This window comes from Pongo abelii, chromosome 6 (genome assembly GCF_028885655.2).
Source record: "Pongo abelii isolate AG06213 chromosome 6, NHGRI_mPonAbe1-v2.0_pri, whole genome shotgun sequence".
Lineage (NCBI taxonomy): Eukaryota > Metazoa > Chordata > Mammalia > Primates > Hominidae > Pongo > Pongo abelii.
The window spans coordinates 151,618,444-151,640,341 of record NC_071991.2 but is presented as its reverse complement, the minus strand read 5'-3'; the positions used below and the strand labels follow the sequence as shown (position 1 = coordinate 151,640,341).

At 45.7% G+C, this 21,898-nt stretch overlaps 1 protein-coding gene across 1 annotated transcript in view; it reads right to left on the bottom strand.

The window, feature by feature from the left end:
• The window catches only part of DPP6 (dipeptidyl peptidase like 6), an 863,103-nt gene extending 841,823 nt beyond the window's left edge, over positions 1 to 21,280 (bottom strand). Inside the window, exon 1 of the mRNA XM_024249875.3 lies at positions 20,614 to 21,280. Coding sequence (XP_024105643.2) covers positions 20,614 to 20,853 — 240 coding nt within the window. The 5' untranslated portion in view covers positions 20,854 to 21,280. The remainder of the gene's footprint in view (positions 1 to 20,613) is intronic.
• Positions 21,281 to 21,898: the final 618 nt, after the last annotated feature.

Genomic DNA, 21,898 nt, shown 5'->3' with positions numbered 1-21,898 from the left:
TCCCAACTAAGCTCTTCCCTTTTATTGTTCATCCCCAAACACAAATTTTATTCACTGCCTGGGAACTAACTAGAAACCCCGAGAGGCAGGTAGCTGTTGCTTTGTGAAAGGACACATCTTAAAAATAACCTCATTTCTTTTAAATTGGACACAGTATGAAATGAGGTGTCTGGGAAGGAAATAATGAATAATGGAGAAATGTCAGCAGCATTGTGGGTGCCTTTTGAGGATGCAGTTGCAGAGTTTTCCTTCTTCATCTTCTTCTTCATTTTTGGCCTTGGGAATTTATTATTTATGCCCTCATTTCCCATTCCTGACTGTTTATTAGGTGAACTAATGAGTAAACAGCATCACAAGGAGATCCTGGCAGCACACATTCTATACCACACCACACAACAGGCACAGGTGGCATCCTGGAGACCCCAGAGGATGAGCTGCAGCCTCTGCCTTCCAGAAGGTCAGATTCCAGCAGAGAAGAAAGAGGAGAGACAGACGGTCTCCGCCGAGATGTGCTAAGCACTTCCAGCATGCACCCAGGGGTTCTGGGAGCATGCCAGAGTGACACTCAACCTAGACTGGGTGATTAGGGTGACTCTCAGGAAAAGGGGCCATAAAACGAAGTTCCCTCCTCTAAAAGATTCTACCAAATTCGCAGAGTCGAAACTGTACCCCAACAAGCAAGAGAAGAGGGGCAAAGTGTTGTTGAACAAAGAAATATTCATAGCCAGGAATCTGCAGCACTAAAACACTCTGATGGGAACTCTAGTTAGGGGCTGGCCATTGCTAGCATTGGAACAAAAATAACATTCGGCCAGGACCATGGAGAGTGGCGTGGGCGGTGCTGGTGGAGGGGAGGTAAACAGTCTCCCTGTAGCCCTAAGACCTTTGGCTTGCCATTGGGTCTCACTTCGGTCAGTGCACCTGTATTTCACCACCACAGCAAGCCAAGACCAGAGGTGGCATCTGGCACTATCCTGGCTACCCCTCCGAATATAGGTTTGGAATAGACAGGTTAGGACTGGCTCGCTGAGAGCCTCCATCCCCCACATGAGGACTGAAGTCACTTGATCTCAGCCTAGTGAGTAGTGAGCTGTGAGTAAAACCAGCTCAGACCGTCAGTCGAGTGCCCATCGCCGTTACTGGGTCTCCAGGTTACACCCATTGCACATCTGCTCCTGGGAAGTGAACGGTCAACAGACAAACCTACGGCCCTGCTTCCCGGGATCCCAGACCCCACTCCTTAGGAGCAAAGGGAGAAGTAACAAGGCCCACTGACGATGCCAACACTGGTTCTAAGCATCAGTATGGTGTCATTTGATACTTTCATAGATTCTAGACACCTCCATGTCATGACAGCAAGAATACACGAATACTTAGGTTTTCTGTATACAGTCTGACAGTTATCTACCTTTATTTCATTTTCTAATTTCCCCAACACTCATGTGTGCAATCTATTTTGGATAGGAAGAAAGAAGTAAGAATTATAAGTAAAACCATGCTTCGTCTGTCAACATGGCCCTGCCAGAGGCTTGCTTATCTGCACACCGAACAGTGTGGGATGTGTGTTCCTGGTTTCACTGCCAGGCAGTTAGCTGAGCCTTGCTTCCCAGATCAACAAGGCATCCAGCATCTCAAAACAGAACCAATTAGAAATCCTTGGGAAATGAAGGGATGCACCTACAGAAAGAATGGTTACATGCCCCTGCATCCAGAGCCTTTTGCTGCCATTCCTTGGAGCCAAATGTTGGTAAATCATTTGTGGACATCTATTTCCTGTTTAAACAGCAATAATAATCAATAACTGATCCACTGTGCAGATTAGGTAAGTCAAAGTTATAAAAGATCCATGATCAATAAGCAATAAAGATCAAGGTCCAATGAATGGACATCCATTTCCTGTTTAAAGAGCAATAATGATCAAATACTTGATCCACTGTGCAGATTTGGTGAGTCAAAGTTTGTGACAAACATATTGTTCCCTGAAATTCCAACAGGACAGGCAGCGACCCTCCAAAACAGTCTAAAATAACCAAAAAATTAGATGCTTAAAGAAAAAAGTCAGGATGTCAGTGGGATAAGTCGAATTGTGTTTCCCCCAAAAAAGGTGTTGTCCTGACACCTGGTACTCCAGAATGTGACCTTATTTGGAAGTACGGTTCTTGCAGGTGTAATTAGTTAAAGTGAGGTCATACTGGAATAGGATGGTCCCATAATCCAATATGGCTGGTGTCCTTCTAAGGAGGGAAGAGGCTTACAGGGAAAAGGTAACCATGAGAAGATGATGGGAAGAGATCAAAGTGATGCTGCTACCAGCCAAAGAAGGCCTGGGCCTACCAGAAGCTGGAAGGGATAAGGAAGGATCTTCCCTACAGGTTTCAAGGGTAGCATGGCCCTGCTGACACCCTGATTTTGACCTTCCAGCCTCCATAACTATGATACAATAAACCTGTGAGACAACAAACCATTGGCTTGTGATATTTTATCACAGCAGCCTTGGAAAAATAATACAGTGAGAGACAGCCAGATTTATTATTAACCCAGATATGATGTAAAGTAACCAGAATAGTCATGAGTCAGGACTGAAGATCTGCTTTCCTGCTGAGTGGGGTGTGGCACAGAGTATCTGCTCCTAAAATACGTCACCGTGACAAACTGACACAGGTAAGTAAGAAATCTTGCCATAAATACATCTACTTTATGTTCTGATATTCATTGTGAAACTCTCATTTAAAGCCAGTAAGACAACCTTTAAGAATTCAATGTTTCCCAAACTTTTTGACAATGAAATCCTTTCTGTACAAGTCGAGATTTTAAAAGGACAATTTGGAAAATGCCCCTCCAGTTTCCTCTAAGCGCTGCGTTAACTAGGACCCAATCTTACTTCCAAGGAACTGTAAAGCAGACAGCTAAATATATTTGCTCATTACTGATGTTAAAGAAATGGATTAAATTAGGTTCTCCATAATTGTATTTTTAAGTGAAATTTTATATTCCACTAGTCAACAAATTTTATTTGAAGTCTATGAATGTGAGAATAGGCCAGTCCTGGAGCCATAAAGACTAGGAATAATGCCAGGAGCTACTGATTATTCAGAACAATCAGATGTGCTCTGACTTTTCAATGTTGAGCTAGAATTGCATCATAAATGGAAATATGGGAAATGTTCATACCTAAAAGCAAGGTTCTAGGAGCTATTAGGAGCTTTTCCAAACACGGACAGATTCTCCCTTGTCTCTGTGGCCTGGCGCCACTGAAATTTGCACCTTTCCTTTTAGTTGAGCTGGGTGAATTAGAGAAGCATTTTCTTCAGCCTTTCTAGATGTGTTCCTCCTCTTGAAGTATTTTGGTGCATGCCTCCTCGGGAATGCCCTTTTGTGTGAATGTTCATGCTCTGAGTGCACTGAGCTGTGAGTAAAACCAGCTCAGGCCGGGCATGGTGGCTCATGCCTATAATCCCAGTACTTTGGGAGGCCAAGGTGGGTGGATCACCTGAGGTCAGGAGTTTGAGACCAGCCTGGCCAATGTGGTGAAACCCCATCTTTACTAAAAATACAAGAATTAGCTGGACGTGATGGCGTGAACCTGTAATCCCAGCTACTCAGGAGGCTGAGGCAGGAGAATCGCTTGAACCCAGGTGGCAGAGGTTCCAGTGAGCCTGGATTGTACCACTGCACTCCAGCCTGGGCGACAGAGCGAGACTCCGTCTCAAAAACAAACAAACAAAGCACCTCAGATAGGGAGCTGAGCGCCCACTGCTGTTACTGGCTCTCCAGGTGACACCCACTGCACATCTGCTCCTGGGAAGTGAACAGCCAACAGGCAGACCTAGAACCCCCGGGTCACAGCAGCAAGACCCCAAGATGTCTCAGGTCATGTAGGTGTTCCACCAGACGGGGTACATTTCCTAGGCTTTCACTGACCCACTGGGTCAATTTTCAAAGTTTTCTGATCCTGATAATTTTTTGAGTTTGTAGAAAATTTTCAGAGGTCTCCTTGAATACAATTCTGATTCTGTTTGTTGCATTTTGAGAAACCCTTATGTTGCCACCTTTTTCTGTGTCTACTGGTTTACATGTCCTGGTACACCATCTGTTGAACCGCCCTGAAGTTAGTGATCTCAGGGGACCGCGGCCCTCAGCTACTGAGAGATCAGCGTCCTGGCGTTTGTCTGTTCTGTCCCATAACACATATGCATCCTGGGAAGCTACCCCAGCTGTGCACCCTAGGTCCCAGCAGAGACCAGAGCAGAGTGGCCTTTAGAGTCCAGCTGTCCTCACCCCAAGGAAAGCACCTCAGGTGAAGGCCTCAACCTCTGGTCGCCAGCAACACTTTCAATTTAAAGGGTGGCCTGTCAGCCTGATTCGGGGTCCTCGATCTGCTAGACATCTTATCTGTGTGTGTGCCTGCAATGACTCTGGAACTCATGGTGTTATGTGTGTGTGTGGCAGGAGATGTATGGCAGATAAGGGTGGTGTGTGAGGGGATGTGTGTGCTGTGGGGGGGATTTGTAGGTTTGTGTGTCATGTATGTGTAGGTGTGTGTCTGTGGTAGGTGTCTGAGAAATGTGTGTGGGGATTTTTGTGATGTGTGTGGTATGGTGTGTGTGGAGGTGTGAGGATTTGTGTGATATGTGGTGTGTGGGGGGGGCGTGTATAGGTGTGAGTGTGTTTGTGGTGAGGGGATTTGTAGGTGTGTGTGCAAAGGTGTGGGAATTTGCGTGGTGTGTGTGTGATGTGTGGTGCGTGTGTATGTGTGAGTGTGTGGGTGTGTGTGGAAATTTGCATAGTGCATGTGATGTGTAGCATAGATGATGTAGGTGTGACCCATGTGTAGGGGTGTGTGTGTGTGTGGTGTGTGTGGCGGTGTGGGAATTTGCATGGTGTGTGTGATGTGTGGTGTGTGCAGGTGTGAGTGTGTGAATGGTGTGTGTGTGAGGAGTGTCATGGAAAAGCTGGATTTCACTAGACAAGCCTGAGGTGAGTGGAAGGAATATGCTAATTAGCTTCCTCAACTGTTCTTTGAGAAGAACCGTGGCTAGAATGCTGTGTAATCTAGAACTATCCACCTCCCTCCCTCTGATCTGTGAAGCCACGATGCTCTCCCTTGCCCCATTTGAGTGAAGGGTCCCTAGCCTCATGAGCTGCAGAAACCACTTCAAACACACATTAGCATTCCCGAAGATCCCACACTCCATCAGGTCTCCATTTACCTGGGTTTTGGAGACTGAAGGAAGAGACTTCTGGAATATTTTAAACCAAAAGAGAAGTTGCCAATGAAATTGCTAATAGAGACATAGATAATTAAGAGTCAGGGATTATGTTAAAGTGAAATCTTATGAGAAACATAATGAAAAGTAGGTTCAAGATTTTAATTGGAGTTACAGCACTCTTTGCTTCTTTGTAACTGTTGTAATCAAATCCATATCTGGGCAATTTTACACTCTGTTACCCTAAATAGCTCCATTGACTCCACACTTTTTTCATCGTGTGTTTTGTCAGACTGTACTTGTTAAAGTGTCCGGTTATAACAAATTCTCAAGCTGAATCAGCTGTATTTGTGTTTTCTCTTCACCTAACATCGAGATCCTTGATACTATTTCCAATGGGTTTTAGTTGGGCCTGTTCTGACCACTTCTGGGGAAAAGTTATTTATTGAGCACTATGTTATGTTATACAGTATTTCAACTGTCAATCATAAAACGAACTTAAAAACTTACATTTTTAGCAAAAGTTTTCTAGTTTAATTCTAAGGCATCTGGCTCAGGAAGATCTTGGTGAGCAGCCTTGGGAGTGGCTTGGGTCCTCTGTTGATGTGACACAGTCCCAGGATGGCACTGGGGCCTGTGGAGCTTCGTCATCTGCCTGACCCAGGCCTCTGGTTTCAAACCTAAAGGTCCAGGTGCCAGCCTGGTGGGGTTCTCATGAGAGACAGACCTCTTCTGGGTTGCAGACAGCCACCTTCTAATTATGTTCTCTCAGGGCAGGAAAAGAGTTGGAGAGCTCTCTGGGTTTTGTTTGGTTTGGTTTGGTTTGGTTTTGAGACAGAGTCTCCCTCTGTTGCCCAGGCTGGAGTACAGTTGCACAATCTTGGCTCACTGCAACCTCCGACTCCCAGGTTCAAGGGATCCTCCCACCTCCGCCTGCCTAGTAGCTGGGATTACAGGCACGTGCCACCATGCCTGGCTAGTTTTTGTATTTTAAGTAGAGGCAGGGTTTCACCATGTTGCCCAGGCTAGTCCTAAACTCCTGGGCTCAAGCAATCCTCCTACCTCAGCCCCCCAAAGGGATGACAGATGTGAGCCACTGCACCCAGCCATTCTACATTCTTTTATAAGGGCACTAATTCCATTCACGAAGGCTTCACCCACATGAACTAAATCACCTCCCAAATGTTTTGCCTCTGCGTACACCACATTGGAGGTTAGGATTTCAGTCTATCAGTGGCAGGGCACGTTTCGTCCATCGCATTCTGCATGTTTCCTGGAAGAGTCCTCAGCAGGGCTGGGGTGGGGGGCACAAAGCCCCATCAAGGAGCTCTTGACTGGGAGGCACTGCGGCTCCTCGGGAATCCATGTTATCCATATTCCCGCTTGCTCATAACTGAACTACTCAATCTACATGTCAGGATCACAGTTCAATTATAAATACATGGGGTTACGGTAACATTATCGGTGCACATGTGACCACTGGGGGTGACGGCATTTCCTTCCGCTCCTCACCACCATCCTAGGCCAGCTCTGCCCTGAGGGCACACCAATCTCCCATCCTTGTTAGTAAACACAGCTGGATCTAGTCATCACATTGCCATTGGTTTGTGGCATGTTAGGCGCTGTTCTGAGTGTTTTACCTGAACCAACTCGATCTTCAAAATAAGCCAATGACAAAGCCAAAATAATCTTCAAAATAAGCCAGAATGTCAAAAATACTACAATTCTTTTCCTTTTTATAAATGAGGAAGGTGAAACCCAAACTCAGTTATTGTGCTTTTATTTATTTATTTTTGTTTGTTTGTTTTTTGAGATGGAATCTCACTCTGTCACCAGGCTGGAGTGCAGTGGTGTGATTTCAGCTCACTGCAACCTCCGCCTCCTGGGTTCAAGCCATCCTTCTGCCTCAGCCTCCCAAGTAGCTGGGACTACAAGCATGTGCCACCACGCCCAGCTAATTTTTCATATTTTTAGTAGAGATGGGGTTTCACCATGTTGGCCAGGATGGTCTTGATCTCCTGACCTTGTGATCCACCCGCCTCAGCTTCCCAAAGCACTGGGATTACAGGTGTGAGCCACCGCACCTGGCCCTCAGTTATGTTTTAAGGTTAAGCAACTGGTAAATGATAGAGTCAGTATTCAGGCTCAGGGGGCTGAGTATGGAGCCAGCAGCCCAACCACTGTGCTCTCTTGGTTTCTGACGTGGAGTACCTTGGAAGGGCCCTTCGTTCAGCCTCAAACAATAACGTGGTCTTGTTTGCCATAATCAGGGCACTAGGTGCAGGCTTGATGGAATTCCAAGGGCAAGACCTTTATAAACTGTAACAAGAACATCTCATTACACAACCCTGCTGGATATCTGTGAGCTTATTGAATAATTTGGCTGTTACTCCAATAGGCCTCATTTAATACCAAAATCATTGTTTTCATTTGAAGTTATATATACAGGCAAATTATTTAAAAGCACAGCTGCTTTAAGGAGACTCCAGAGTTCTGTTGGCGCCATCTCCTGCTTCCTTCCTTCGGCGGCTCCCATCAGGAACACCATGATTCTGAGAAGCACAGTTTGAAGGTCATGGCTCCAAAAACCACAGCCTGGGATCTGGCTGTGATGAGCCAGTTAGAGCAGGTGTTTCCTGGTTTGCACCACACTGAATGGATCTGTCCTATCCTGGCTGCCCCAGGAAAAATTCTAATAGTACCAAATTCTACTGGTTTCCCAGATTTTCCTGCACCCCGTTTCTATGTGTCCTGCTCTCTCTGTGGTTTCTCCCTTTAGACCCCTGCCCAAATTCCCAGTGTCCTCATTCCTCAAGCACAGCCTCCCCTGACCCCATTAAAGTCTCCTTTCAGGTCATCTGTCTGTTCTGAGTCACTGTGATCCACAGAATGAGGAGGTGAAGGCAGTGGCCTAGAACGACCCTGAAATCGCCCTACTGTGATCACTTTCAGTCACTGCCGAGGACTTTATGGGCCTATTGGACACACAAAGTGAGGGATGGCAGAGAATTAACCATGTGGACTCCCCGCCTGGGCAGCTTTGCTGATAGCTGGCAGCTCCGCAGATGCCCCTGGGCTCCATTGTTCCTCTAGGGGTAGAGAGCTGGCCCACAACATCTGGCCAGTTTTGTGTGTGGTGGCTTTTCACACACACCATTGGCCCCCCTCTTTTCCCTGGACTCAGACTGGATACTAAGCTTTGGAGCTTTGACACATTAACTTGCATTCATACTGCTGATGTGAGGGCAGCAGAAAATGTATGTCTCTAAGTCTTTTGGTCTTAAGTATTCTGAGGCACTTTGGCTACATAAATCCAGTGGTCAAAGAGCTAATCACCCATGGCTATGCATCTGCTTATCATCTGCTGCATTATCTTTATCTAATAGCATGCACTTTGGTACCCTTTGACAGCTCCAGCACCGCATGTGCTTATCAGAGTGTCTTTAGATGAATGAGGCAGCCTGCCTGTGGGTCTCTAATTACCTGCTCAACACACTGCCTGACACCCCCATATGCAAACTGGAGGGTGTGCTTCAACTCTTCCATGTTTGTTAAACAGTTCAGCCCACTTTGCCATGGCTATAAAAGCATCTGAAACATAGATTTGTTTCCCAACACTGTCTGGCAACAGAAAACAGAAATTGCAAATCTTTATTTTGCATATTTAATTTCAGTGACTTGACTGGAAGTGCTGCTGCAGCCTTGATACAGCCCAAAGAGACGAGTTCTCCAGGTCATCTTGGCACATAGGCAGCCCTAACATAAAGATTTCAGTCCCTGTTCTAGCACCATCCTAAGTGCCACATAGTGCTGATTGTATTATTATAAAAATGTATGCTGTAGAAAGCTAAAGAGCCTCAGGCAATTTCAAATAGATTACAGAATCCAGGAACACTTTTTCTGGCAAAAACTGTACCTTTATGGTCGGGGAACATTAGTTTTTCTCTAATGATATATAGTTCAAAACCACTCTTTTTTGACTTCCTACCTGCCAGATAAAGAAATGATCACAGCATCATGGAAAAAGAAGCTGTGATGTTTTTCTTTCTGTTATATTGAGAATTAGGTAATGCAAATACCTAATCAAAAACAACTTGTCACATTGCTATATTTATAGGACTCTCTTCTCAAAGACTTGCATTTTTCCTTATGAGACCTTCTTGTCTACTACTTCCTTAGTCTGATAACTACAAAAAAGTCAATGAAGTAGTCATACATAGAAAATTTGCACTTATATTTGTTGTCGTTCAGAAAAGAAGTACAAAATATTGCAAATACCAATATTAGATTATTTAAACAGGTCCTACAGAAATGAATTCTACTGATTCTCTAGTAATTACTTTGTCTGCTCAGCTGTACTTTTAAGTTGGACAGGCAGCAAGAGCCTGCCCAGAATCACACAATAATAAAATCCTGACACCAGGAGAATCCATGTGTAGACACATGTAAGCACCCACACGGAAGGGTCAAAGTTCTAATTTCAGAACTCTTTCAGTTTCAGCAAATGTTTGGAAAACGGGTTTAAGAGAATGGTGATTATCCAGATAGAAGTGATCAAAGATTCTTCAGGTAGGATTCCATTCATTCATTCACTCATTCAACAAATATTTATTGAGAACTTTGATGCATCAGGCTCTGTGCTAGGCACTGAGACATGTCAGAGAACAAAATGGCCAAAGAGCCTTACAATTGGCTCAGCCAATCGGGGGAAGACAGAAATAAAAGGAGGCATAATAAGTACATTGTATAAAATATTAGGAGGTGATAAATGCTGTGGTGACAGAAAAACAGAGGAGGGCAGGGTGAGGAGTATCAGGAACTACCATTTTACACAGGTGGTCAGCGGAGATGTCACTGAGAAAGTGACCTTGGAGCAAAGGCTTCCATGGAGGGTGTGAAGGAGCCAGTCAGGTGGACGCAGGGGAAGAAGGCTGAGTAGATGGGGTAGCCACTGTGTGAGCAGCTCAGGGGAGAGCCTGCTGTGCCTGGCGTGACCAGGGCACAGGGAGCCAGCCCTGAGCTCAGAGTAGGAGGAGGTGCAGTGAGACAGATGGCGGGGGGCGGGAGGGTGGTGGGGTTGGGAGGGGGTGGATGATGTCGTGCCTTTACATCATTACAGAAACTGTGGCTTTTGATCTGAAACTAGGGACCCTTGTATGGTTCACAACCTGGGGAGTGATGGAGGCAGATCCTGTCAGTGGCAAGGGTACCCTAAAAAGTGAAGGTCCCAGCCTGGGCAACGTGATGAAACCTCATCTTTACTAAAAGTACAAAAATTAGCCTGGCATGGCGGTGTGTGCCTGTAGCCCCAGCTACTCGGGAGGCTTAGGTGGGAGGATCACCTGAGCCTAGGAAGTCGAGGCTGCAGGAAGCCGAGATTGTGCCAGAGCACTCCAGCTTGGGCGATTCTGTCCAAAAAAAAAAAAAAGCAAATGTCTTAAGTAAGGTTAGAACCCAAGGAAATGAACTGAGGCTGCAACAAGTTTGATTGGATTTGGGCGAGAGGGAAGCAGCTCCTCGACAATGATGGGGCAAGTTTTCCTGGGTTAAAGTCCTGTTAAAGTGGGAACATGACCCTCAGTGTAGGATACATAGTGCGGTGGTAGACACACAGGGCCAGAAATGACCACTCAAGGTCCTCCCCTGCTTTGGAGACACTGGGATTAGCCCAAGTGCAGGCTATACAAACAGGACTGTATTTTTCCTGTGTACCACAGGCAGCAGGATTAAAAAGATCATCCAGCAGCAGGTACAGAAGGAACGTTAGGATTCTGCTCAGGTGCTCTCTAGTACCTACAGAAAAAAGCAACCTTGCCAATTGATATGATCTCACTGGAGCCCGAGGACAATGAGGAAGCGTATTGATGATTTTGTATTCAGCAAGGCCAGCCACCCAACAAGGAGCCCGGCAGCCCCTGTCCATCACAGCAGCTCCTGTTTCCATAGAAACAATGCCCCCTCTCCTTTTGACAGATAACCAGACGTAGGGAAATTTAGGGGCCGAATTTCCTATCCATTCAGAGGAACTAAAAACCTGGAAAGAAGGAAGAGAAATCCATGACACTCTTTCCACACACAAAATGGAGATTCAATGGCAACCGTCAGGACACTAATTGGGGGAGAAAGAATTTTATGCTAAAGCTACATGTTTCTGCTAATGTTTCCTACTATTTAGATGATGACATGTAACCTTCATTTTCTAAATTGGAAATAATATTGTCATGAATGCACGAAAAATGGAGGAGCACAGCCTGTACCACGGATTAAGTTACATAGAATTTTTTTCCTCATTGGGGACCTTCCACACTAGAAAGCCTCCCTGTGGGATCCTTGACTTCTCTGCCTTGCAGGGTCTCTAGGCCAAGGCCCAGAAGCCTCATTTCTTTTTTTTTTTTTTAATACTTTAAGTTTTAGGGTACATGTGCACAACATTCAGGTTAGTTACATATGTATACATGTGCCATGTTGGTGTGCTGCACCCATTAACTTCTCATTTAACATCTGATCCTTAGAAACCCTTAGAAACATTCCAAAGGTGGCGACACTTGCTTTCATCATCACTATCTGGCAATCTGCCTATACCATCCTTCTCCTGCTGCCCCTTCCTGCATCCCGATCCCAAACCCCACACACCCCGTGAATGCATGCACCTGCCTTCTGGGAAATCAGCACCTTCTTGCTCTGTTCCCTCCCACCCAATAAGACATGCTCTCTAAAGAAAGGAGCTCCTGAGACCCACACACTCCAAGGTCAGGTGCCTTCCTTGGGCCAACTTCCATTTCAGTCTCTTGGGAAGAGAAAAGCTTTAAGCAAAATGCAGGAAGGAAGAACACACTCTCCACAGAAATTTAGAGACCATTGACCTTGCCCATAGAGGAGAATGCACCTGAGGTCCAGAAAGGAATGGAGACTCATCTGCATTAATATTTATCCTACGTAGCAGTCGGCACAGGTTAGGCTCTCCTGTACTGATACAATTTCAGCGATTTACTAGCTAAAGTTTCTATCTGGCTTGTGCAGCAGCGGCTCTCTGGAATATTGCTGGTTTCCATGACACACAGAAATCACACACTGGCTTTTGAAGCCTGCACTTAGAAGGGCTGCTCTCACTTCCACTCCCATCCCATCAGCCAAAAGGAATCACACAGCCACACCCACGTGAGGGGGTGGAGGAGCACCAGCCCCCTGGGTGCCACAGACCTAGAGATGTTTGCAGAGCCACACTCGCAACCCCCACATCCACCCAGGTGAGAAGCCAGCCCTCTCCAAACACTTAGCTTGAGTTCAAGCTTGGAAAAGCCTGAACCAAACTTGATTCGCTGATCTGTTTCTGTATTTGCAGCCCTCTGGCATCTCCTCCCCCATTCCTCCACCTAACAGTTATCCTCAGATGAGTCTCAGCTGGGCCTGCTTCCCCGGAAAGGATGCTGTAGCTGGCAGCGAGGGCTGAGTGTGAGGAAGCATGGGGCAGGCGCCCTAGCGGAGGGATTCTCCGAATTCAGCAATTCGCTGAGGCACATTTTACTCAAACCTGGCGATGGAGGGTGTGCTTTTGCAAATTGGAAAATATAGAATGAGTCTGAGGACAAAGATCTAACAGCTAACCTGGGAAAGTAGCTAGGTGCTATTTAACCTAACTCAGGTGTCCTAGAAAACCACCTCCATTCCCTCCATGAATGTTCCTGGGGAGGCTGGCAGGGTGCTGAGGGGACTCTGTGGTTCTTTGGCAGCAGGGGGACAAGTAGAAGGGAGGACACAGGACTATGTGACTTTGTCTGCTTCAGGCAGGAGGATGCCGCTGCCCTTCCTCAGAAACCATGGAAAAATGAGGGTCCATGAGCAGGAGCTACAGAGAGGCTAGGAAGAAGACAGGCACCTCCAATAAGTCTCTAATAATCAGAGCTACTATGTCAGGGGTGGGCTACCTCCAGAGGTTGTAAATACCCAACAACTCTAAAAATCTTCAAAAATAGAAAATAACTTCACCTCTCAAGACCTTTATAGAAATTTCTCATTTTTAGGTTTTTAATGGTTAACAATTATTAGATAGGATTTGGCATGAGGCATATCCAGAGTTTGAATACAGTTTAGAAAGTGGAGTGTTGTGGACAAAATGATTAGGGAGACGGAGGCCAGTGACCTTCGCTGGCGCTCCTCCACCTTCATTGCCTTGCTCTCTCAATGCTCCCACTGTATCCCATCCATGCTCTCCTTCTAGCTGATGTCATTTAAAGTATAGTATGTGTATCACATATAATGGATACATGTAATTAGATCAATATATTATGAAGAATCTAACAAAGATCCCATTGCTGCATGAAAGCTGCTGCCTCAATCCCAGTAGTTCTGCCTTTACAAGAAATCTCCCGACAATAGTGAACAACAGGAGAGAGAAAGGTTTCATTGGTTTTCTCATTTCCAAGGTGGGAAGATACCTATATCCCCATTCCACCTTTTTTCATGGGACAAAACTAAACATGTACTGTATTTCAGATAGATGTGGATGCTGCTGGAAAACACAGGAAGTAATATACAAAGGGAAAAAAAGTAAAACTATTGAGGAAACCAAGTCAGGGCAAAATCTTATACTATTCTGACAAAATTGTGGTTTATTTTTCTGCTTCAGCAATTAGCACACCCATTTAGAACCAAAATATTTTAGACGGTTACATTTTAAAATGGTCATACATTTTTAAACTCAGTGATATAATTCCCCAACTCAATTACGGTAAAGCAAAATATGCTAAGAAAAACACAGGTGTGAGAAGAGAAGCTGAAGTGTCCTGAGGTCCAAAAAACACAAACTATTTCCTTAAAACCATTCACATAATTACCTGTAGTCTTCTCACTTATAAAATTAGATGTCAATTTTAAAATTTTTCGATGTCAGATATTTTCATAATGTTAGATCATTTTAGAGATAAATGTTACAGAAGTTGTTCATGAGAAAGGCTGATTTCTTTTTACATGTGAGTAAAATCAAACCAATGTGCTTGAAATGGAAGCAAATCATAACCTGGCACATGGATACTCGTGCTCTTAACACTAGATTTGTTAACCAGAATTTAATTTTAAAAAGATTATAGTGACTATTATTTTTATAGGCAATGCTCTATGAAAGGGATCAATATTGCATACTGCAGAGAAGCATTTCTCATGTGCTTGATTAATGCATTGTTATCATCAGAGTAATTAAAAGGAACAGGGTTATATACAATCAGCATGTATATCTTACTCAGCAACTCCTGCCAGTTGCTTGCAAAAATTAAACTCACTAATCATTCTGACCCTAAAGGGGAAAAAGCTTTGGGTAAGAAATATAAAAGCTCTATTTTATGATAGAAATCATGTCGAAAAGCCAACATCTAGAAAAATTCCTGTTTACCCAGTGACATTAGAATATTTACTTTATGTGGGAAAATGAGTTGATTCCACTGTCAAAAATATACATTAATATGATGTTATTCTAACGCTCTAGCTCTCATTAAATCTACAGGTAACACATACAGGTACATGACGGAAAACTGCATTGGCAGCAATGAAAAGAGGCATTCCATGGAAAATAGACATGCATGCTACCTGGAAATCCTGTCCTGTGAACACAGAACTCAAATCTACTGGAAAGATATATTATTGCTTTTTCACAAACATACTTTCTTGTCTGGCTCCAGAGAGCAAAGGCTTGTGAACACATTGAAATGTGTTTGCTCTAATTCACAAGTGACAACTGACCCATCCAAATGAAAAGAAATTGGGCTTACCCTTACTAGTATTTCAAGCTAAAAGACTAGCTCTAGGTTATGGTTATCTTCCCTAGCCCAGGTAACTGTGAAGGTGAAATGAGACACATGTGGCAGTGCTTTGAAAATCACCAGGTGCAATGCAGAGGTAAGGTATTTCTGATGCTATATTTGGCTGCAACAATCATTCAGCCAGCGCAGCCACTTTGTGTATGTCAATATGTTACTTGTCACAGAGACAACTTCCTTATTATGATTGCATTTTCTGGGCTGGAATAGTAATCAGAATTATGTGTAATCCTGTTATAGATACATTACAATTTCAGCAAATTTTTTATTGAGATGGAATTACATTTAAAATGTTAACTGATTATTCACTTTACCAAAGGATTCACTGTGAGGCTGTTTTGGTTTATGGTTTCTATGTGTTCACTTTATTCTGAAGGGACTGAACACTTTCTATGTGTTCACTTTATTTTGAAGTACAAAAACGAAACTTTTCAGGAAGACGGCATCCAGCAGGGTGCTATTATGCAGCACTATAGGACCACAAGGGGGCTGTAAAGCTCATCTAGTGAAATACTTCATGTTACAAGAAAGAAACCAAGACATTAAGAGAATGCAACTTGTGCATGCTTACAAACATTGGGTGTCATGCAAAGATGTGGAGGAAATGGAAATACTGGTAGCAGAAATAAAGGGATTAGGCCGGAAAGTTACCTGCCATAAGCAGATATAAAAGAGGGGAAATGATCAATAAAGCCAGGGATGTATTCTGTGTGAGTATCTTGTCACCACCACAAAAATGATCTTGTAGCTGCTTGACCTGTGGTACAAAAGCTTGGAAGAGAGATCAAGATGGGGATCCCCAAGGTCCCTGCAATCCCAGAATCCTCCAATTCTGTAAAACAGAAAAGCAACTCACCTTCAGAAGAAATGCTAGGAGATGTACATCAGGGCAGCAAAGCTATTTTAACCACCTTCTAATGTAGACACTGCAGAATGTGTTTGACTCTTTTCTAAAAAGGGAGACCATTTACCTTCAGAAGAAAGCAAGAAAGGTAAGAAAGAAAATACTGGAGACCAAACCTTAGGAAGGTAGCACGTTGTTCAGTCTTCCTATATAAAGGATAGGAAGAGAAAATGATGCACCAAAGAATTCAAAGGCTAAGTTCACGTAACATTGAAAGAAACACAAGATACAAAGTGGGACAAGCAGGTGACAGTCGTCAAGAGCAAGAGCTGGAACAACATCAAGACTAAGGAGGAATCAGGTTGTTATATCAGCTAACTAAGAGGACATCAATGACATTCTGTGTGCAATTACTGCAGTGAAGACGGTACAGAATGGATGTTTGCATCCAAGCAAGATGTTAACAAGGAAGTAGAATCAGTAGTAGACGCCTTGCTTGAGAAGTTGGATAATAAAATAAGAAAGAAAAACAGGATAGTAGCCAGAGCTGGTGCTAGAGGCCAATGAAGGCAATCTTTTTTTTCCTTCCTGCAGGTAAAGAAGAAGGAACTGAAGGAGGAGAGATGAAGGGGTAATATTATTAGTAACAGCAGCAGCATGTATTCACTGAGCACTTCTCAGTACCTGGCCTCATGGCTCCCACTTTGTAGGAGCCACTGGGATGAGGAGGGGGCAACATTGCAACTCTCCATGCTCCTGCAATATCCATGGCTATTCTGTAGGTGGGTACACCAAGCACTGGTCCTATTGGTGATGAGAGTAATGGGATCAAGTAGACAGCTGAAAGATTTAGCCTTTTTCTCATTTATCAGGAAAATCATGTGAAATTTAAAAAATTTTAAATTACAGTTGAAACAGAAGAAAAGTAATAGAGTATATAAACATATTTGTAGAGGGAAGCTAGTTAAGAAATCGTAAAGTTGATAGATCCCAAGGACGCGTTAACAGAATGTTGACATTATGCCAAGAAAAAACCAAGATGGAGGAAAAAAGATGGGTTGGTTGTCGAAGACATAGAGGATAATGAAATTGGCCCTGCCAAGGCTGGTGGACATCATGGGTGGTGATTTGTCAATCTATCCCAGTTTTAACCAATTTGCTGCTTTAAAATCCTGTTGTCATCACATTTGTATTGCTAGGAAGCCATGTGTCACTGAAAATGAAGGATACAGGAACACACTGCATAACCTTAACACAACTACTGCTCTAATGGTACAGAAGGTCTCCAAAGCCCTTTAAAAAACTAAAAAGAAATGTTCAAGCAGGCGGATGGCAAAGTTCAGTATTTTAAAATTAGCCACAGTTAATCCAAATGAAAGTTACTAAATTCCACTAAAAGTCACTTCCAGCAACAATTCCTTTAAGAGTCAACTTATTTTTAAACCTACACAATGAATTTTAAATCATAAGGGCTATTGATTCCTCAGAGGAGTTGCCCAAGTAATTGACTTTATATTTAAATAAATCTAAGATTTACAAGGAAGTGGATAAAAAAGACCCTCTGGTTTTATTTCTATTTTGAAGTCAGACTTTGCATGTTAGTACTGACCCACCCAAAACAGGCTTTCCTGTGGAGCCACACAGGTGGGAAGTCCCTTTGTTGCCTGTGTAGTTTGTGCATTTAGACCACGCATTATTAATTCTAGCCATTCTATCTCCGCATTTTATTTTTCTGTGTTAGCCTTGTTAGACTACCACAAATTTTATTTGGGGTGTGGCTGGGTAATTTCCCATTCTCAGTCATACTCAGGCATGTAGGTGTACACACATGCACAGAAGCCAAGAACTATATTTCTCAATTTCCAGACAGAAGGACAACAGGTACAAAGCCCTAAGGATTATAAAGGTATGCTGCTTACCATCATCTTAGTGACCAAGGCAGCGAAGCTGTTTCTGTACTTTGGAACAGTCTTCCCTGACAAGCCAGAGAACAGCAATAAAGCCACCAGCCTTGGGATCAGGACTGAAAAGGCAAAGCGATGGAGATTTCTCCTGCGCTAAGCCGAGAAGGTTTCAGCACCTCAGACAGCTCCCACAGAAGTAGCCGCGCTCCCAGCTCCTCGCAGATGTTGAAAAGGAAAGCCTCGGTTTGTCTTGAGGTTGTCAGCAGTTGCAAGACACGTAATAAAATGCAATGTGCTCCTAATTCATTGCATATCCTCAGCTTTAAATTTGGGTAGCAAAATGATTACTCAAGATTCTTCAGTCTTGGCAAATATCTGTATCTAAAAAGCAGTTTTTGTACCTGTCTTTTTTTTTTTTTTTTCCCCAATACACCTTAAGCAAATTGAAGCTTTTGTTCCTGGAGAAAAAGTGGTTTGATATGTTCATCTATCTTTTAGTAAATTTGGGGGCATAACTTTTCCAATTCTGAGGAACTTTTCTAAGAAGAGTGCATAAAAGTTTGTTGTTTTTAAAGGATGCAACATTCAGCCTGTGTCATGAGTTTAATTATACAATTTAAACTTAAAGGACATATGTGCAATGCATTTTGCAGATGTGTGCCAGATATATATGTACAGATAACGGGCAAGTATATATGTCTGTATATATATATCGGGAGTATACTATATAAACACACAATACACACCCACCCACACACATTGTGTATTTTCCAGGAAAAAAAAAAAAGCATGATGTCAGGACTTACATCTAAGTTAGAGATGCTGTTTAGAGCCCCATTAAAAAAAAGTACATGTTATATCCTTATTTGTTTCTCAGGACACCTGTGTTTATCTGAGAATCATTTCTAGACACATGTCACAATAAAAAGGACATATATACTCCAAGTTAAGATTTTTTAAAAAAAGATGGAGACCATCTGAAATAAAATTCAGAGCGCTTGCCTTTCCTTTCTCCTAGCGACACCTAGAGCCTGTTGAGAAAAAAACTGCACATTGTTCTCACTCCAGACATCCACAATTCAACAATTTTAAGTCAGATTTAAGGTAAAAAGTACATTTTTCCTGTTTGCATTGCAGCTAAACTATCTTCTCCAATATTCTCGGTAGTTTAATCCTCCAGAACTCTTCACCCTCCCCCAATTAAACCATTCGCCAAAGACTTCTAGTTCCTTGAACCAGATGACCGAACAATCTGTCTATTTCCCTCAGGGCTTGGCCCACCAAAGTGAGGGACATGCCTTTGAATGCCTCTCTATTGAATCAGGGTAGACTAGAAATGATTCAGAAGAAAATCACAAAACCTCATGCAAGATCTGACGCAGGGCTGTAGGGGGTGTGTACCTGTGTATGTGCAAACAAACCACATCTCCCGCAAAGTTTTGTGATCTCCATTAAAGTTTCCACATCCTTCATCCATAAAACAAAAACTACCAGTAACAACAGCAAAACCTCACTGATTTCATAGTATCTGCCAATTAGGAATCGTCCCTGGGAAATCACTCAATGTCTCGCCCCCACCCCCACCCCCACCCGACCCAAACACAACTCTTGCACTAAAGAAATACGAAACAGGGAAACAGCGTGGCTGGAGGCTGCGGAGAGGTAATGACCAAAACCTCCTGCTCAGTGCAGGGCAATACACTGCCCTGGGTATGTCAGGGTAGACTAAGTTAGAGGCCGGTGGGAACCCTGGGACGGCACAGCCTTGCTTAAAAGGTGCAGTTGTGAAACTCCTCAAAGGCATACACCATGATTTCTACAAACCAACACAGCCTAGCTGTTCAAAGAGCTGTACCAGCCAAGCCAGTCCTGTTTCTCTGACAGCCTGTCGGGGATTTTTCTCTTTTCCATGGGAAAAGAAGGCCTCAAAGAAAAAGCACAGTTTCCTCCCTTCTAAGTCCTAGCAGCCCTCTGCATCCTTGAAAGGGATCCACAGGAGGTGGTTAAACTCATCCATCTAAGGTCCGGCTCCCGTCCTGCATGAGTCACTGGTTACTAGGGCGATGTGCAAATCCAACCTTTGAAACCCAGGCTTCCAGCCCCATGAAGAGTAGGAAATGTGCTCTCGGAGAAGTTTTCACTGAACACGGTCTAAGGCAGAGTCCAGGGCTGGGAGGGGAGACAGACACGGCCTGAGGTCTCTCAGCAAAAGAGCTGGGCCCTGGGACAGAGGGTTGGGGCTCAGATGCCAGTATTTTGGTTTTTTTTTTTTTCCGGAAAGGATAATCACCACCACCACCGCTGGGGGGAAAAAGTGTCTAGGAGAAGTAAGAAGAGGAACGAACACGAACGAGAGGCATTTGAGTCAAGGGACAGAGTGGGTAGGCGAGGAGGGGCACGATGGAGAGATTCCAGACACAGGTGGGAGGGAGAGAAGGTGCCTGAGGCTGTGTTTCCGGAGTACGAAATAAATAAAAAATAAACCAACTCGTAAGCACAGGCCGATCGAATTCTCTCCTTAGGAACCATAGCAGCATGCTGTTAAAAACAGACATCCGCGCATCCAGGGAACGCAAGGCGAATTCCAGATCCCAGCAGGCGCAGTACCCAAACGCCGCTCTCTCCAGCCACCAACTCCCGGCTGCCGCGGCTGCAGACACAGACCCGCTCCCTCCGGGACGGCAGTGACCGCGATCTGGCGCCACGGAGCCTGTCTGGGGGCGCCCGGAGAGTCGTGGGCGGGGGGAGGGCGCCCGAGCCCCCCCCCCAGATGCCCCCGGCCGATGCATCTCGCCGCGCGCTCCGCCCGGAGCCCCCGCCGCCGCCCCCCGCCCCCGAGAAGCTCTTACGTCCTCCTCGTCACCATCGCTCCGCGCCTGGTACTGGAACCGGGGCCGGCCACCCGCGCCGCCGCGGCCGCCGCGCTCCCGGGGCGCCACCGCCTGCGCCCGCGGGCCGAGGGGCTTGGCTCCTGCGCCGCCGTCCTCCTCGGGCCCCTGGCCGCCCAGGAGGTGACTTGCCTCCGGGGGCGCAGGGAAGGACCTCGAGGTATTGATCTTGCCGGTGAACCTCTGGTACAGCGAAGCCATCGGGCACCGCGCTCCTGCTGGCTGTCTTTGGGGCTTTTTAATATTTTGCTTTCTCTCTCTCGGGTTCCCGCTCCCCACCCCGCTCCAGATTAAAAAAAAAAAAGGCGGTGGGGAGGCAGCAGCAGCAGCAGCAGCAAGGCAAGCCCAGCGCCGGCGGCCGCTCCTCCCGCGCGCCACTCGCGAGTCTCCGCTGGCGACTCTGCCTGGCTCAGCCTCCTCCGCCCCCTCCCCGGCGGCTCGCGAAGCCGGGGGTCTGGCTGTGCTTTCTCTCTTTCCTGTTTTTATAATTTTTTTCCCCAACTCCTTGCCACAGCCACGTACGGCCTAATCAAAGAGATTGAAGGAAGGAAAAAAACCAAAAACATAAAGCGAGGGAAATGCCTAGGCCCCAGAATTTGGCACCACCTAGAGACCGGCACACATTCCGAGCGCTCTCCTCGCTCCCCGCCCCCAGGCCCTTTGCGCGGCTCCTCCTCCACCCCGGCCCCTCCGCCCCTTCCCCACCGGCCTTCTCCCCGCACCCGGGACTGGCGCCTGGGTGGCAGGGGTTGGCAGCCCGGAGGAGGCGCGGGGTTGCACAAAAAGGGGGCGAGGGTGCGTGAAGAGGGTGGAAGGGCGGGGACCACGCGGGTCGTGGGTGCGGGGGCGGTGGGGGAGTCCTGGGAGCTCAGGCTGCTCCGGCCCCGCCAAAGGTAGTACTGCGCGTGCCCCGCAGCACGCGAGCGGACGGTGCGAGGGGACGCGGAGGTCGAGGCAGGCAGGCCGGCCAGGGGGCGACTAAAGGTGCAGCCGGCCCCGGGGCACCCCAGCCACGCGCGCGCTGCAGCGCCGGGCTCCCCGCGCCCCCAGCTCCTCTTGCCTAAGTTGAAGCAACAAGAGAGACCCCGAGGACCTGGGGTGCAAATGGGGCGTGGGAGAGCCACCAGGAGAGCGCGGGGTGGTCTGGCGACGCTGATGTGGAGGCCGCCCTCCCTCCACAGCCCAGCTCCCTCTGAAACCGCCCCGTCCCTTCGCCCCTCTCCGGAGGAGGGCAGGAAAGGTCGCA